General features: G+C 38.6%; 1 protein-coding gene across 4 annotated transcripts in view; it reads left to right on the top strand.

Annotated features, from left to right (window-relative positions):
- Positions 1-16421, top strand: part of Vsp37A (Vacuolar protein sorting 37A) — a 119345-nt gene that overhangs the window by 8896 nt on the left and 94028 nt on the right. The window contains exons 1-2 of one of the 4 annotated variants that reach the window (XM_011299222.1): positions 1197-1440; positions 1757-1946. In XM_011299222.1, the coding sequence (XP_011297524.1) occupies positions 1355-1440; positions 1757-1946 (276 nt within the window). In that variant the 5' untranslated portion in view covers positions 1197-1354. Of the gene's footprint in view, positions 1-1196; positions 1441-1756; positions 1947-16421 lie in introns of those variants that run through there. The other 3 variants (XM_011299224.1, XM_011299218.1, XM_011299223.1) reach the window with 3 other exon arrangements.

Here is a 16421-nt window from a genome sequence, read left to right on the forward strand (position 1 = left end):
GGGCCCTAACGGAAGACTTCAGCGTTGAACACTGTTTATTAGTTAGTGACATCTCTTGTTACTGTTACTAGCCGTGTGAAACACAACTCCAGTAACAGTACCAACCGCTAGTTACCAAATCTAAAATGCACTAGAAATCACTATTACTGGACTTGTACTGTTCCCTGGCGGAACACACCCATGGTGTTTTCGATCATCAAAGAGGAATTGTGAGGACCATTTGTATGACATTGTAATAGTGATTAAAAAGTTTGTAGGCCTTTCTTTGATTTCTTACTAATTAATGAAAATAATATGCAAAAGTTACCATCGGACTTTCCTAATTTTCATTTGTAGAACCAAATTAATCTTGCCAACCCTGGCGGACCACTCGATAGGGTGGATCCACTGATCTCTATATAGAGATCAGTGGGTGGATCGAGTTGTGCACTGAGTCGATAGGTGTTCGAGATTGAGTCGATGGTAATGTGGATCAACATTAATATTGCTTCCAAGTGCATGGTGCCGAACTGTGCGAGGGTACGTGTCTGCGCATGCGCCGATGTAAACACTACAGACCATTTTTTAATTTAATTAATATCTAATGAACAATCAGGTGTAGAAGGATGATACCAATTTATTTAGTATCTACAAACGATTTGCTTTCCATTGGTTAATGTTATTTCGGTCTACAAATAAAAATTAGTGGGGTAGGGTGCTAACTTCCGATCATTATTTTGTTTAATTAATTAAAAAATAATGAAGGGTCTACAAAATTTTTTAATGGTATTACAATGATGTACAAAGGTCCTACTATTGATCTAAATGAAAAAACTAATGAATTTTCAATTATGTGAGGCCAACTACCAGTCACCGGCGAAAGCCCATTTAGACACAGAACAAAGAGCAGAAATCGATAATATAGAGACGCGCAACTTAAACCATGATTTTTCAAATGGATTTAACTCATTAACAATCAATGTACAAACGACGAAAACATGAAATTCGTAATGTACAAACGATTTCCTTCGGAAAACACCCCTAATTTGCTTTTATTGATCAATTTTTGCTTGTTGGCTAAGATCATGCCGAAATTGAATTAAGTTTTTTAAATTAATCAGTTGATGTACAAGCAAAAATTTTATAGGTACAATCATGCACTAACGATGTACAATCGAGTACATAAGTGCGTTTTTCGAATTACTGACTTTTGTCGGGTAAATACCCGGGGGTTGGGATGTGTAGCACTTAGTCAATAGTAGATCTGTGTATAAAACATTCTATGACGACGACATTGGGTGACAGGAACAGAAATAACAGTATTTTTCTGATAAAGAGTGAAGGCGAATGCATCATTCAATATTCAGACATTTAAATGATATCCAACATATTTAATGGAGAAAATGAAAATGCCATCAAGAGGAAACGACAAATTGACACACTGAAAATTTTCAATGACAAGTAATTATATATTTCTGATTATTTGAGATATTTTGATATTCAATGTTTGGATAACCTTATTCAATTTCTTAGGTCGTAAATTAGGACATAGATTGGATAATTATACTTTTTTTATTGTTTCATAGTAATTTCTTTCGACGAAACAATCGCACTGATGCGACTTTGCATTCTGCGTTCATGTTATTCTATTTTTTCGTTTTACCAGTCATAATTTTTACTGAAGTTCGTATTTCTGTTCCTCCGATTCCACATCTGGAAATTGGTAGAGTAAATCTACGAAGCTACTGATATGCTTACTTCATATATTTATTCGCAGTGTAGTAGAGTTGAGAGAGGATACTGAGTATCAAGTAGAATTCAATGCTGGGGAAAAGCGCATGGCCATTATAGTATCTTTGTCTCCTGAATTTCCACTGGAGAAACCAGTCCTACGTGTGTCACCGCCTGTTCATCATCCTTGGTGCAATGAATACAGCGAAATCACCAGTGCTCCTGGATTATTGAATGTAAGAATCAAGTTACAATTATTATCTAGTGGGTATCTTTTTAAATCAACCCCTTCCTCGACTCGCTTTTTAAGAACTATTTTTCCATCCATGGTTCAGACTGAAAACTTTGACATCCACTAATTAGGGTCACTTATTGTCGCGGTCCTGTCCAAGGTCATACCGTCATAATTTATATAATTAATTATACAATAATACAATTACGAGTAGCTACTGATAGTGGTGACATTCATTTCAACCTTGATATATAATTCCTTAAGTCTGACCTTCAATTTAATCGTTTTTGTCTGAAAATTAATCAGATTTTCGATATTTTCATTGTTCTTTTTGCTTCCGAATTGAAGCATTCTAATCGATCACCAAGTTCTGTTTTTTGGAAATTATATTAATTGGTGTGTCACGTAAACATACGAAGTTTGGCAACTATGGCTGTCCGTGTCAATGTCCATTTTTTGTAAATTTAAATAATTAATTGACTAAACTCATTTGACAGAATCCGAAATTTCGCCAAATTATATCATTTGACTAGGACGAACTGTGTCCACAATTCCAGCCTAAGTGACTGGATAGTTTTTGAGTAAAATCCTATTCCTAAATGGTTTTTGCTATTGTTTTCAGTCAGTCATCTGATTTTCGTTTTTTTTTCTTTCTGCATACCCAAAAAGCCTCTTAAATATATAATTGTTTGTGTGTCATTACTTGGTAAGCATAATCCAGTTATGCTCGCAAGTGTCACCCTGACAATGATGTATAATATACATATACATTGTATATCCACATATTTAACAATAACCTAATTGACCACTATCTGGGGCATAACAAAAAATGAAGGCCCGTTTGGTATCTGTATATGTATCTGATTATCTCGTATAGCTATTTTTTTTTCTTGTTTTTTTATCTGAAACTTTGGTACAGTCCTGTATCAAGCAGAACTGCACCCCTAAATGCATGTAAATGCATGTAAAATGGGAGGATTGTACAAAAGTACAAGTGAGAAATATCTGATGTCATGGAGAGGGGGGGGGGGGGGGGGGGGGGGGGGGGGGGGGGGGTTAAAGGAAGATACCTTCCCGTGCAATTGGTAGGGCATTATTTCATAAAGTCGTCCTCTGAAGAATTATTAAATAATTTTAGTTATAATTTCGTTACCTGATCACTTGCAAATGTCCCGAAAAAGTGATGAGGGGCAGGAGGGTACAAGAAGTAGAATGAACGCTGCAGTTTCATTTTGATGTTTGGATGTTTTGAAAAAAATTATTTCGGTATGCGTTCATCCTACTTTTTGTACCCTCACCTTTTAATTAAAAATCACGGACTCTATATTTTTGGTTTTCTTAGTATTTTTTTTTCAGTCGGCATGCATTTGTGTGATACAGCTTTGCTTCATGCAGGACCGCACCAAAGTTTCAGAGAAAAAAGTAAGAAAAAAAAACTGTCTATACGAGATAATCCGATACTCCAACCGGGCCTTAAGTTGAAAACGTAAGAGTTCTTATTTATTTTGGCGTCATTTATTAAATAATGAAGGGAAGGTGCGGTTAGAACACTTTAATCGCTTGAAAGGATGATTCTAATAACATGTAGCGAAAGGGCCGGGACTAAACAAGAGCCTGGAAAACTTCAGGTAGATGGAAGTCATCTAATTACTAGGGTCGGAAGAATTTCACAATTCTAACGCCCATCCGAAACTTGGCTTTGTCTCTAAATGAGACCAAGAAATGATGACACTCGCCTAGCATGACGTGCGACTCAACTACAATTTGCCGACCCGCCAAAATAGATGCAAATTTTAAATTAAAAATTTTTAATATTATGGCCCAGTTGGATTATCTGGTTATCTCGTGTAGATAGTTTTTGTTTCTTTCCTGCTTCCGAATGAAAGCCTTATATTTGACCGTTTTTTGGAGTCTATGATTTCAATTGCAAGTTATCTATAATTTTATGAAACGCGAAAAAACTATATTTTTAGGTCATATCTGTGTGTATGTGCTGGAAAATTTCGAATTTGTATAATTAACTTTGAGAAAATTCTACATAAATATGGTGCAATTTGTAGCTAAAACCTAAATTTTCAAGTTCTGGTAGCTATCATTAACCTTCACTTTAATGCGTCGTTTCGGCTAGACCGGCCAAACAGGTCTTGACATATAGCAACTTTTGTAAATTTCATTTTGCGAGGATTTCAATTTTTTTTTTCAAAATACTCATTTCAGTGGGTTCTGTTGTAACGTGGTATTTTTACCAGTTACTGGTTCTCGACCGTTTCGCGATTCTAGAGACTTCCACCAGACGGGAAGTCACTTCCAATGGCGAGAGTTTGTGAGAAGCGATTATTTTCGCAGCGATTAATCGAAATATCTACATTTGGTCGGAGAAAATTTCGTGATTCCACTATTTTCAGGTTTTATCATTATAAACGCTATGAATATGATAAATTAGCAAAAAATAGAAATAGCAACTTGACATTTTGTACACTTGTAGAAATAACCTAAAAGGTTCATATTTTAGATGAGCGCAATCGGCCAAGTAGGTCCAGAGATATTACACTTTTTGCGTGCATATATTTTATAAGTTAGATTTTATAGAAAACGTTCTAGGGAAATGGGGGTTTGAATGAAATGACCTGGGTAAGCTGGGTAAGTTTTTATCCTTGGAACATTCAAAACACTGAACAAAATAAATAGTTCCTGCTACACTCACTGGCAGGATAATGAAAATAATTCTACAGCTCACTGTTGCACAATCGAAAGGTCCCGGGCTCAAATCCCGGTGTGGACTATCCATTTTTTCAGTATATTTTTCTTGTAAAACTTATTTCGACAATTAGCCTGTTTCTTTTCCAACCTAACCCATCATTCTTTCGAACGATTTCCTCGTCATAAGATTGAGAACGTTAAATATAAAAACTTTTCGTCTTCTATGAATCAAAGCAAAATTTTTCTGACAAAATGGACGGTGCAGACTGGGATTGATGTAAAAGTTTTGTCACTAGCATTATTATTTTCAGTAAAATAGTACCAAACCAAACCAGTATTTCAACCCGAGACCTTCCGCTCCGTAGGTCTGTACCTTATCCACTCGCCCCCTGTGCCATTCTCATAGTAACGTTAATTATGCCGATATGTCACAAGTTTTAAAACTTAAAATTAATTGCAAAAGTTCCCTCTTGAGATAGCGCCCCATAATGCTTATTTTCCTCATTGGGTTTAATGATATCTAAGAAAAAAAAACAAAAAATTGTACTTTCTTGTTATGTTTTGAAGCAGAAATAATTAATTGAGTTTTTATTTTTCCGCGGGAATTGGAACAATAGGATGGGTAATTTTTCGGGTGATCCACTCGTATAATTTAAATCGATGTTCGATCTTTGGGCTGGGTTGATCTGTCAATTATTCTTCGTGTCTCGCCATTGAAGAGTACAAAGTATAGAGGTTTGGAACCTTTATTTGAGTAGCAGCGTTTTACGAAACATTCAAGGTTTCTCATTAAGGATGACAATACGTAGAAAAGTATGTTTCTTGGTGACAATAGGTTTTTGATGAAATTCCGCGAATACATGTGAATCACTCCAGCCAGCTACTTTTCTTATTTCTTCTGTGCGGACACCTTTTTCCGCAGCTTTAGAGTTTAGAGCAGGGCCCTGCAACATGGACTCACGTGGCTTCCGAGGTTTGTTAGTGACAGCTGGGAGAGGGGCCCCATCTACTTAGAGAAACAACCTGCTCTAATTCGGTTTTTTTTTCTCATTGACTCCTGGTTCGATCGGTACGGGCAGAGGGTGGCCGTTGCGATCGAGCAGCAATTTTTAACTTTTCATAATTTTGAATTATAAATGTCAATTTTTTACTGGAAATAGGCAGCAATATTATGCGCAAAGTTTTTTTTAATGCCTTCATGTTGAGAAGTCACCCTTGACAATTATTTTGTGTTTAGACGATATTCGCCAGAATCCAATAAATAAAATACAATATTTTGGAGGGATGAACAATATTGGGACAATTGAAAAAAAAAAATATTTTTTCATGTTATGAATAAAACAATTCATTTTTCATTTAGACGTTGCACAATTAGCAAAATTCAAAGTGTAATATGAAAATCTGCAATGGAATTTCCAGGAATATATTCCTAAGTCAACAGTGGCAACTCATGGAGCGGATTATCCCGACCCGCGTAAATAGGCTAGCCTCCGACTATCTGAAGGCTGCTGAGCCCTGCTCTAAACCAGGGCTAATTGGGTACTTATGAGGATCAGCAGGGCCGGCAACTTTCGGTGGTGACGCTATTCCCGTCAGCCACGTAAAGTGCCCTACCAGTCGAATAAAAATAGCCGATTTAAGTTCTAAATTTTCAATATAAAATTGAAAACGTCAAATTTGCATAACAAAACCTTGGAGAATATATTTCTAGAATGGTAGTGGGAAATTATTATTTTCAACCTGGGTGGGCAACCTGGAGTAGACTCGAAGCTGTAACTATAAAATTATTAATGTTCCAATTATAAGGGACCTAACGTGATTACAAAAGTTGTCGTATGTTTGCGTGGTCGGGGTAGCATTGTATGATGGCGCATGCGCGTGATTGAGATGCGAAGGCAAAATGGTTTGAATTTTTATGCCCGTGTTTGGACATTTTCTTTTTGATTTAAAAAAATGGAATTAAAATATGATGGTTTAGCTTCAACATTCATCGGTGGAAATGAGTGCCGCATGCTCATAAACCTGAGAAAGAAAAATTTCATCGCCAATTGAAGATTAAAAGACGCCGATAATTTTTGTCATTGTGAGAAATGTGTGAATTTTAATTTGGCATTCAGAGCGGCAAATATAGAAATGAAAAGTTTGAAAATGAATGTCAAGTCAGATCTATTAACAACAGGATAATATTTAATAACTATTTTCCAAACAATATTTCTACCCAAAAAAATCCATGAATGGTACGAAATTTTTTTTTATAAAGTCGATTAAAAGCAATCAATACCCAATCTAAAATATAGCAAGAAAAAAATAATAATTGAAGAAATATATTCATTAGAGAAATAGAAAATTTTTCGATTTTACTTTTCCGATCACCATGTTTCTGGCGAATATCTCTACTACTCTTATCTACGCGTAGGGCATCATGGGCCCGAAGGGGGTACAGCTATAAACCTTATGGCTTGGGACAATTTTGCCTAATGGAGGTTGGGAGCTGGAGTAGCTCCGAAAGCTGAGTTTGTCCACCTCTGGTGTAGAAGCATGGGCAAAGTCGGACCTTCGGGAGTCGGGGCCATAAAACCTTATTAGACCCATTATTAGCAATACAATACCCCAATTGCGAGAAGCCCCGCGCAGTCAGGGTGGGAGTAGCAGTGTACACGAAGTGGGGCGCAGTTAAACAGCCAGAGCGCCGCGCGCATTTTTGGAATTTAAAAACCCTTATCGCTGTGAGGTTTTGGAGTTTTACCCGCACGTAAAACTCAAATAATGAAAGAATACCTTTGTTATTTGCTTTCATATGTTTTGGCTAGCTGTAGCTTTTGCTTGCCCGTCACTTCCTCCTTGACTAGCTCTAGGTCGAGCTCACGAGGGGTCCGCTCACTGGTAGGAGGTTGGTGCAGGATTGGGAAGAATTCTTAGGTTGTTTATTAACCACTCGTGTATTTAGTTGATAAAATATGTTATATTGTTAAAAGAAGTAAAACACACGATAATGATTAATTAACCGGGTCGGTATACGCGTTATTACTGGAAGAGACTTGGACGTTTTTATTCTAAGTTGGCTTAAGGCCTGGAGCTCAGAGGTCCGCTCTGATCAGCTCCCGATGTCTCGACTCTTCCGCTGCCGACCGTATTCTGCTCTTCTAGAGTCTTCCTAACTTTGTCCAAGCTCTTTCCAAGTTTCTAGTTGCTGAGCTAAGCAGTCTCACGGTTAGTTTCCATTGTTATTTTCTTGGTATCATTGATGCCAAGTCAGTCAAACAGCTCAGCATACCTAGAACTGGACTTCTATCTGATCGTGGGATTGCTGATGCCATGTCTGGATGACACGAAAGAGGGATCATCTCACACGTTTCTATCATCCACCATTGTGGTTAATTTTCTAGATATCTTATTTCTAAAAACCGACGTATTGTTTAATCTCAATACGTCACATCGCCTAAAAATTCGAACAAATTTCGACCCATTCAACGTGAAAAATCATAAGTTTGATCGGGCGTAATTGTTCAAACATCATAGCGCCAGAAATTGATCATTTCTTGGTTACCTTAACAGTGAACAATTATTTTATTAAAAATTGAAAAATATATGAAATGTTACTTCTTTAAAATTCAATCAATAAATTATGAATGCAAGGTTTCTTTCATAAGGTTTGCCCAATCTTGGGCAGTACCAGTACTTGGCCAAGTACCTTTGCTCGATCATTCTCTGCAGCTAATTATTTTTGTTTTTTAAAATTTTAATTCCATCACTGCATGTCTTGTTGACTTTTTTTCATTATATTGATCCCACTGTTAAAGATTTCAAAATTCATCCATTTCCAGTTAATCACGAAAATGTATAATTACTGCAAAATGTATAATTATTGCGCTCTTGCTGTTTAATTGTGCCCCACTTCGTGCACGCTACTATCCCCTCCCCGACTAGGCTGGGTCTCACGCAATTGGGGTATTGTATTTTTAATAATTGGTCTAATAGGGTTTTATGGCTCCGGCTCCCAAAGGAGACGTTGCCCATGCTTGCTTTAATTCTTTAAGACAGAGGTGGGCAACTTCAGCTCTCGGAGCTACTCCAGCTCTCAAATTACCCCATGCCATAAAGTTTATGGCTGCACCACCTTCGGGCCCATGATGCCCTGCGCGTAGGCAAGAGTAGTGGGGATATTCGGCAGAAACTTGTTGGAGGTAAAAGTGAAACAGAAAAATTTTCTATTTCTCTAATGGAAACATTTTTCCAATTATTGTTTTTTTCATTCTCGTCCTTTTGATTGGTTATTGGTTGCTTTTAATTGTATTTATACAAAAAGATTTCGTATCTTTCATAAATTTCTTGAAGTAATTTTGAAATTAGGCTTTTAGGCTTTTAGCGGTTATGAGCGTTCCCCAGTGTCTGGAAAGTACAATGAGCCTCTCGGCCATTTTGCACTCTGCACATGGCAGCCGCCTAGTCCATAGGTGTCAGTATGTTGGCCCTGCGAGCGAATTCGTAAAGGCCTTCGAGACCGTCCCTATCAACATACATTACCTTGATGCAGGTGGTTCCGAAGACATCCCACCGGATTTCATCGAGACAACTGCATCTAGTGCTCAGGTGGTGCGGATCCTCCTCTGTTAGCCCGCATCCCGGGCAGGTGGGATCGCTTCTTCTGCCCACTTTTGCCAAGTATGAGGCTAGGGGCCGGCGGCCAGTGATAAGCCCCACTAGAGAGCGGAGCTTTACCCTGTTCAGTCCCACCAGCGTCTCAGCTAGCTTCGTCGAAGGTTCACGTAGTAGAGTCCTTGTATGTTTAGTGCCTTCCGCAAAGTTCCATCTTACCACAACCCCCCTCTCTACTCGTTTCCGGATTATATCCTTAACAAAGTCTCTGTACACACCCACCAGGTCCTCCTTTATTGGCGCAGCTTCTAGACATCCTTTTTGGCCAGCTCATCGGCTTTCCCGTTGCCGAGGATGCCAACGTGACCTGGGAGCCAGACCACTTCCAGCTAATTATGAGTAGCAACCCTCTCCATCAGCTCAGTGCAGTCGTTGACTAGTCGAGAGCAACTCTCATTCCTAAGCAGTGCCCTCAATGCTCGCCTGCTGTCTGAGCAAATATGTATATCTTCTTCCACCTGTCCCACCTGTCCAGGATTTCCCAAGCATAAGCCTTCAGGGCCGCAAGCTGTGTCTGGAGCACGGTTGTATGCGAGTTCACTCCAAGGGCCCTTGCAGTTAAGGGCCCTTCCGACCCAATCCCTGCTCCCGCTCAATTTCCAATTCTGGAGACATCTGTGTTAGTCCAGTCATTTTCGATTTTCTATAGGAAGTAGGGTGTCAGGGGATGAAAAGTATACCAATCGATAGGTTGGAGTTCCATTATCAAAATATTCAAACGTATATGTTAACTTTTATCCGGAAAATTTATAATTAATTAAAAACAATTCAAGTTTTGCCACAACCATTCTTCGAGCTCAGATTTTTTCCATCTGCAACATTTAATCGAGGAGAATAAAATAATACTTTGTAGCTTGAAGAATTTTCTATCCAACGGCGTCGGGATGTTATAGCAAAAAATGTCTAGTTAATTAATAATAAATTTAACAACTGATTTTGGCTGAATTTACCCCAAAGCATCAGCTGATCGTTCCGCTCCGTCGGAAGGGTGATGGGCCAGTCACGTGATGCGCGCCATGCGCAGACGATTCAAACTCCCGCTGCGCTCTATTGACGCTTTGTCATTTTATAATTCACCTGATGATTTTATTTGTGATTTTCTTGGCAAAAAATCGAGTCGCCGGAAATACTGAAAATTAACAACCAGAAATTAATGATTGAAATATTTCATTTCTGTTCAACAATTACGGGGGCTACATGGAAAGAAGTTCTTATGTGTTCATTTTCCAATGCTTTACACTTAATTTTTTATTATTTCAAATTAAAAGAATGATCTACGTAAGAAAACAATATTTCCAGTCTTACATTGAATAAAAAATGACAGAATACGTTAACATTGACACAATTCCTAACATCGGAAGAGATAATATATAATTTGTGTTAAATTTACTAATTTAATTGCTGAATTATTCTAATTGTTCAATTATTTACGTGACCGCAATGAAAACGTTTAGCAAAAAGTGAGCATTAATATTCTCAAGATGAATCATTTCGACGTGATCAATTACAGCATTCCCCTGAATATGTGTATGGTCCAAAATCAGGATTGTTGGCTCCGGGATTCTGTAACAAAAAGAACATATTCGTCAGTCATTGAGGTTCATGAAATTGTGGATGTTTAATTATATTTGCTGATATTTACCATTCATCATCGATATTTTCAACCCGTCGTTTTTTGCTCTCGCCCGGTTCACTTTCATCTTCGGAGTCATGCTCATAGATTGTGAATGGCATAAATTCGTCATCAACGTTCTTGTTATTCCCAGTAGGACTGCTACCGAGATGCTGACTGAGGACAGTATCCAACTTGCCCAATAAATCATCGCAACTTTCTGCTGAGTCTGAGTCGATGTCAATCTCCATAGAATTCAAGCATGAATCACCATGACACCCAGTACATATGCTTGTACATTTCAAGCCTGCAGTCACGCATCCACAACGATTGGTGTAGTTGCCCTTGCAAGTACAGTAGATCATCCTCAGAATATTTTCGAGTGCAGCTGGTATCCTAGTCATGATAGGAAAGTAGATATTCTCCTTCATTTCCCATCTCCAGTCACATGGATTGAGCACATTTCCTAGCCATTTTTGAACTTGACAAGAGACGCGCCACACGTGTTCCTCAGTGGCTGCAGCTGTAGGTGGAAGTTGCGCTAAGCGCACCTCGGTTTTCACTCGTTCACCAGAACTAGCAAAGCGTTCGATGCGAAAGGCATTGATGGTAAGCTGGCCTGCTTACTTGATGTCCTCTTTAGCAGCTTGAGAATCATGGAAGATTTTCACATCTTCAGCTAGTCTTGTTTTCAGGATGTCTAAAAATTTTTTCATTCCTCTGCCATAAATAGCAGATGTTGTGTCACAACCAGTGAAAGCATGGCTGAAGAGGATGGAGCCTTGAAGGTGGTGAGAATCCTTTGTAGAAAAGACTGCAGTTGGTACCTTTCCCACACCGGGTTTAATGAACTTGATCTCCTTGTCAGCGCGAGTCAAGGCAATCAGTAGCACCAGAAGATCGACATCTTGACCAACAACTGCAACTTTTTCATGCTGATTCAGCTGGTTCACTGCCACCGTACTAATCAGTCGATCTGCATCTTCAGAAGCTTGCCTGACCTCAATTTCAGCAATGCTAAAATGATCCTTGAGTAAGCTGATGAATCTACTTTTATTTTCATCGTTGGCTAGAAACTTATCCTGATTGATACTGATTATCAGCAACATTCACTCCGATCATTTCCTTCATTGATTGTTTCCCTATTTCAAATACCTGGTCACAGTTGACTTCATCCGCAGCGCATATTCCGTCGGCAAGTGACATCAATCTATCAGCTTCAACTGCTGCAAAAGGATCGTGAATCTGGAGCCACCCCAAAAATTTTGCGTAATCTTGTGCATCGCGCTTGATACTTGTTGGCCTCCAGTCGGTGTGCTGCTCTGAACTTTCAGCTCGTACACCTACGAAATCTTCAAAAGCATTGATGACTTCAAATGCCACTGGCATCCCGAGGATCCACCTTGCAAGAACACCTTCACGATTTACTCTACGACCACGAGTTAGTCCACCCGACGTTTTCATGGTACGCATCAGCGTTTGCTCCACAGTCATATCCGTTCAAATTCCAGCCCACTTTTTATCGGATCTTCGGATAGTAAAATATCCTTGTGTCGTGAATTTATTATACTCTTGTGGATCCATGATATTTGGGAGCTCTAACATTTGCTGCAAGTAGATTTGACCGGATTTTGCATATGCCAAGCGACCGGGAGCGTGAAAAATAGGCAACATGTCTCGCCCACACTTCAGATGAAGCTCCCAGTTCCCCATACGCTCTGCCTCGATGAATTCCATGATTAGGGTGATGCAGTTGAAGGAATTGAAACATTGAAACAGTTGAAACATTGCTGGATTTCTGTACAATGATCGTTCCCAGTGCGGAATATACGAGAAGATGACCCCTGACTGCTCTGCTGAAAGCATGTCCAGTCATCATGTGATCAACAGTATTACTTGCATAAGCTGTTGTCAGAAGTTCCTTCAAGCCACTGCCATCCATGATAGTTTCAACAGCTCCAAGAAACGACATCAGCAAATGAAAGCCCCCCAATCTCACTATTACACCTTTGAAGTAATCTTGTTTGTCCATTACCAGCTCCACAGCTTTCGCATACAACGGCTGATCAAAAGTCACGAAAGACTGCTTCTGATTGAGTCGGAGGCATTCTAAATGAGCATGATTTAGCACAGTATTTATTGTGTCTGGATGTGATGGTGGGAGGTTCACAAATGGAAAACAGTGAACCTGGGCGACTGCATATTCCGAAGTATGAGTTATCGCTTCCATGTAGCCTCTCCAACTTGGAACCTTTGGGATTTGCAAGCACTTCGCCCAAATATGAAGAGCATAAGCAACTGGTAATGTGTCACGTTCACCAAGCTGCAGTTGGGACACATCAACAAACTGGAATGACTTCAATCCAGCTTTTGTATTGTCCAGTCGATCGCAACATACAATTGGAATGTTAAATTTTGAACAGAGCTCTGAAGCCTTGAGAATTTGGTTTATTTTTTTATCGCACCTTGGGTACTGATTGCAGTTTTCGGTGTCACGCAGCAAATACCTCCCATACTATGGAACGTATTGAACCCGTCCAAAGTACACACGTTGTGATCAGCATTATCAAAAACATGCTGAATATGTGCTTGCTCTTCAATTTTTTTATCATTACTCAATATAGCAGATACTTCGTATATACCAAGATTGCCGTAAGACTCGCAGATCCCAAGTTTATTCAAAATCGTGATTAGTTCTTTGGAAGCAAATCTCCTATGTAAGTAAACTCCCGTTACCAACTGAATAGATGAAATAAATGATCTCGGTCGAAGAGCTGATATGATTGCGTGGGCGACAAAATTACGTTTCATCACTAATTTCGCTTCACGACTTTTTTTTGTTCTTGAAGTACACACCGTCCAACAGAAGGCCTAAAGTTTCAGGAATATCAGTTTCGACATCTTTCAGTAGCTCTTCAGGGGGTGGATAGTATGATGTTTCGTATGCCCTGCTGCGGATGTCTTCACTAATAATAGCAGCAGCTGCACGAACAATACGATGTCTGTCTTCCATTTGATTTTTTGACATCCCTTCAGCATAAAATTTTCCCAAAATGTTGAATCCCGTATCACGAAAACAAATGATAGTCGATTTCGGATGGCTTTCCACGAACAAAATATCACTACCATACTTGTTGATGAGTTTTTGTTTCAAAGTAGCTCTTGAAGTTGTCCAACCTTCTATTTTCTCCATTAAATCACTGAAAGTGAATTCACAGTCACCACTTTGTTCCATGGAATGACAAACACCTTCGAAAGCAGCATCTAGTTCCGGGTACCGCGGAGTGGGTCCAGCATTGTCCTTACATTTGTATCTGAACTTCTCGTAACAGGCAGTGTGATAAAGAGCTTTTTCTTGCAGCAGATCCTTCCCCTCAATTGTTGACCTCACTTCCTCAGACCATTCATCATTACGAAGAGCGATGCATTTTTCAATGCATTGTTGTGCATTAGGGTTACATATTATCCGTCCAGGTTTATCTTTTGGCACCCAGATTTTCTTACACAAAACACAATGAGTCTTAAAAGAGTAAGATGATTCCGCGATAACAGTCTGTCTTGAATCATCAACTTTTTTCTTGCTTAAATTATAAGTGATTCGACATCGCTCATGGACTTTCGTTTCTGTCAAATTTTCCAAGCATTTCCGCTTATCGTGACCTTTCTCTTGACTCTTCGCAATAAAAGAAGTGATTCCTTTCTGTTTCATGACACTACTTTTGGAACCATTATCCAGTAGCTCCTTACAAATAAAACAATAGAGTGGATCATTCATGATTGAAAAGATATAAGTTTTTTCACGTAATCACAAACACTGCGATGTTATAGCACCAAACGACACAGACACACTAATATTTTTAGAAGTCCCCTCAGGTGAAACCTACGGGCCTTACAAATGCTTGACCCTAACCAGATATTTGAACATCTGCTCCTCGAAATACTAGTGGAGGGGCACAGGTAGAATGAAATAACTCGCACTATTCAGGAATCCACAAACTATCTCCGATAGACTGACCGATGTTAACGCTGCCACTTCTTCAAGTGATTTAACCCAACTCGAAAAATGAGCTAGTTTATATGAATTTTGGAATGAGAGAAACGAGGGGAGAGGCGAAATTATTTTCAAATTCCTGCAGTGATTTCTAAACCGTGTTTGTATTGTCAAAAATTCAATAATTCCTTGTAAAATATTTCCAGATATCACACAGGTATAGGAGTTGACACCACGAAACCTAACCACGCCCACTACAATTTATTCTATTCACAGCACCGACAAGTCGAAAAATCCGGTAGGCGGAAAAAATATCCCCAGAAAAAATAGCCCACACACCCACAACGTGTTAAAACCCACCCAATTTGATAGACCATAAGAAAATTAGAGCCCCTGAAAAAATAGACAACGAAAAAAATAATTAAATTAAAAAATAAATAAATTGAGCGAGTTTTAACACGTTTTGAATGTGTGGGATATTTTTTCCCTGGGATATTTTTTCCAGGATTCAAAAATCCTCAGGGTATCGCCTCAATATTGATGAAAACTGTTATTGCAAATACCCACGTTATTACGGGCACTTAATTTTATTACGGGTTATCAGACGAAAACTCCTGAATTGTCGTCAATAAAATTTATTTATTTACAACCTACGGGAAAAGTATGTCATTATTTTGATCTATATCTCAGATTTCTGAAAAAAAATCCTACGAAAAACAGTATTTTAATAAACCTTTTTCTCACAAAGTAATTTCAACTGTTGGATTTCGGGGTTTTCCCCCGAGTTCAAAATTCATTCTTCTAGAGTTTTTATATTTCCGGATTTAGGAAATATTTATTTCTTTGTTGCTGTGGGACCTTTCCTTTATGTCATGAAAAAAAAGGGAAAGTCCCGGAGGGACTTTCTCATTGCGGGTTTTTCCCAAAATACATCTGGCGACCAGAGAGGGTCAAGAAAGAGAAAAATCCAAGGGTTGAAGGTGGAAGGAGAAATTATATTGCCCTCTGGAAACACATTCAATGTGAGCCTTACGAGTAATGTTTAGTTAGTTTGTTGTGAGTCTTCGTTCAGTAAAGTAGCTCTTAACTGTCTAGAGTCTTATAATTTTAATAATCATTCTCAGTCTTGAAAATTCTCCAAGTGTTCATTTATTTCGATCCCAATAAACCAATATCAACATTTTTCAAAATGAAATTGAAACCTCATCGCGCATTTAATTAAAAAATCATTTTTTATAGTTTGAAATTCTCCCACCAGAAAATACAAATATATATAATTATATATATATTTCATACAATATATTATATATTACATTTTTTTTTTTTACATTTTTTTCCTTTTCCTATTACCATTGTTACCATGGTTTGATAGGCGCCCCTTCGTCTTAGCCTTTAGCCTCTCCTACTATCCTCTCATTATTTTTGCGGTAGCATGGGCCGACTTTCTGTACTGCGCCCATTTGGCGTGTACTGAGGGAAACCATGTAAAACCTCAGTAGCGCAGCCGGCCGGTACTGCGG

This window comes from Fopius arisanus, unplaced genomic scaffold, assembly GCF_000806365.1.
Source record: "Fopius arisanus strain USDA-PBARC FA_bdor unplaced genomic scaffold, ASM80636v1 scaffold00013, whole genome shotgun sequence".
Taxonomy (NCBI): domain Eukaryota; kingdom Metazoa; phylum Arthropoda; class Insecta; order Hymenoptera; family Braconidae; genus Fopius; species Fopius arisanus.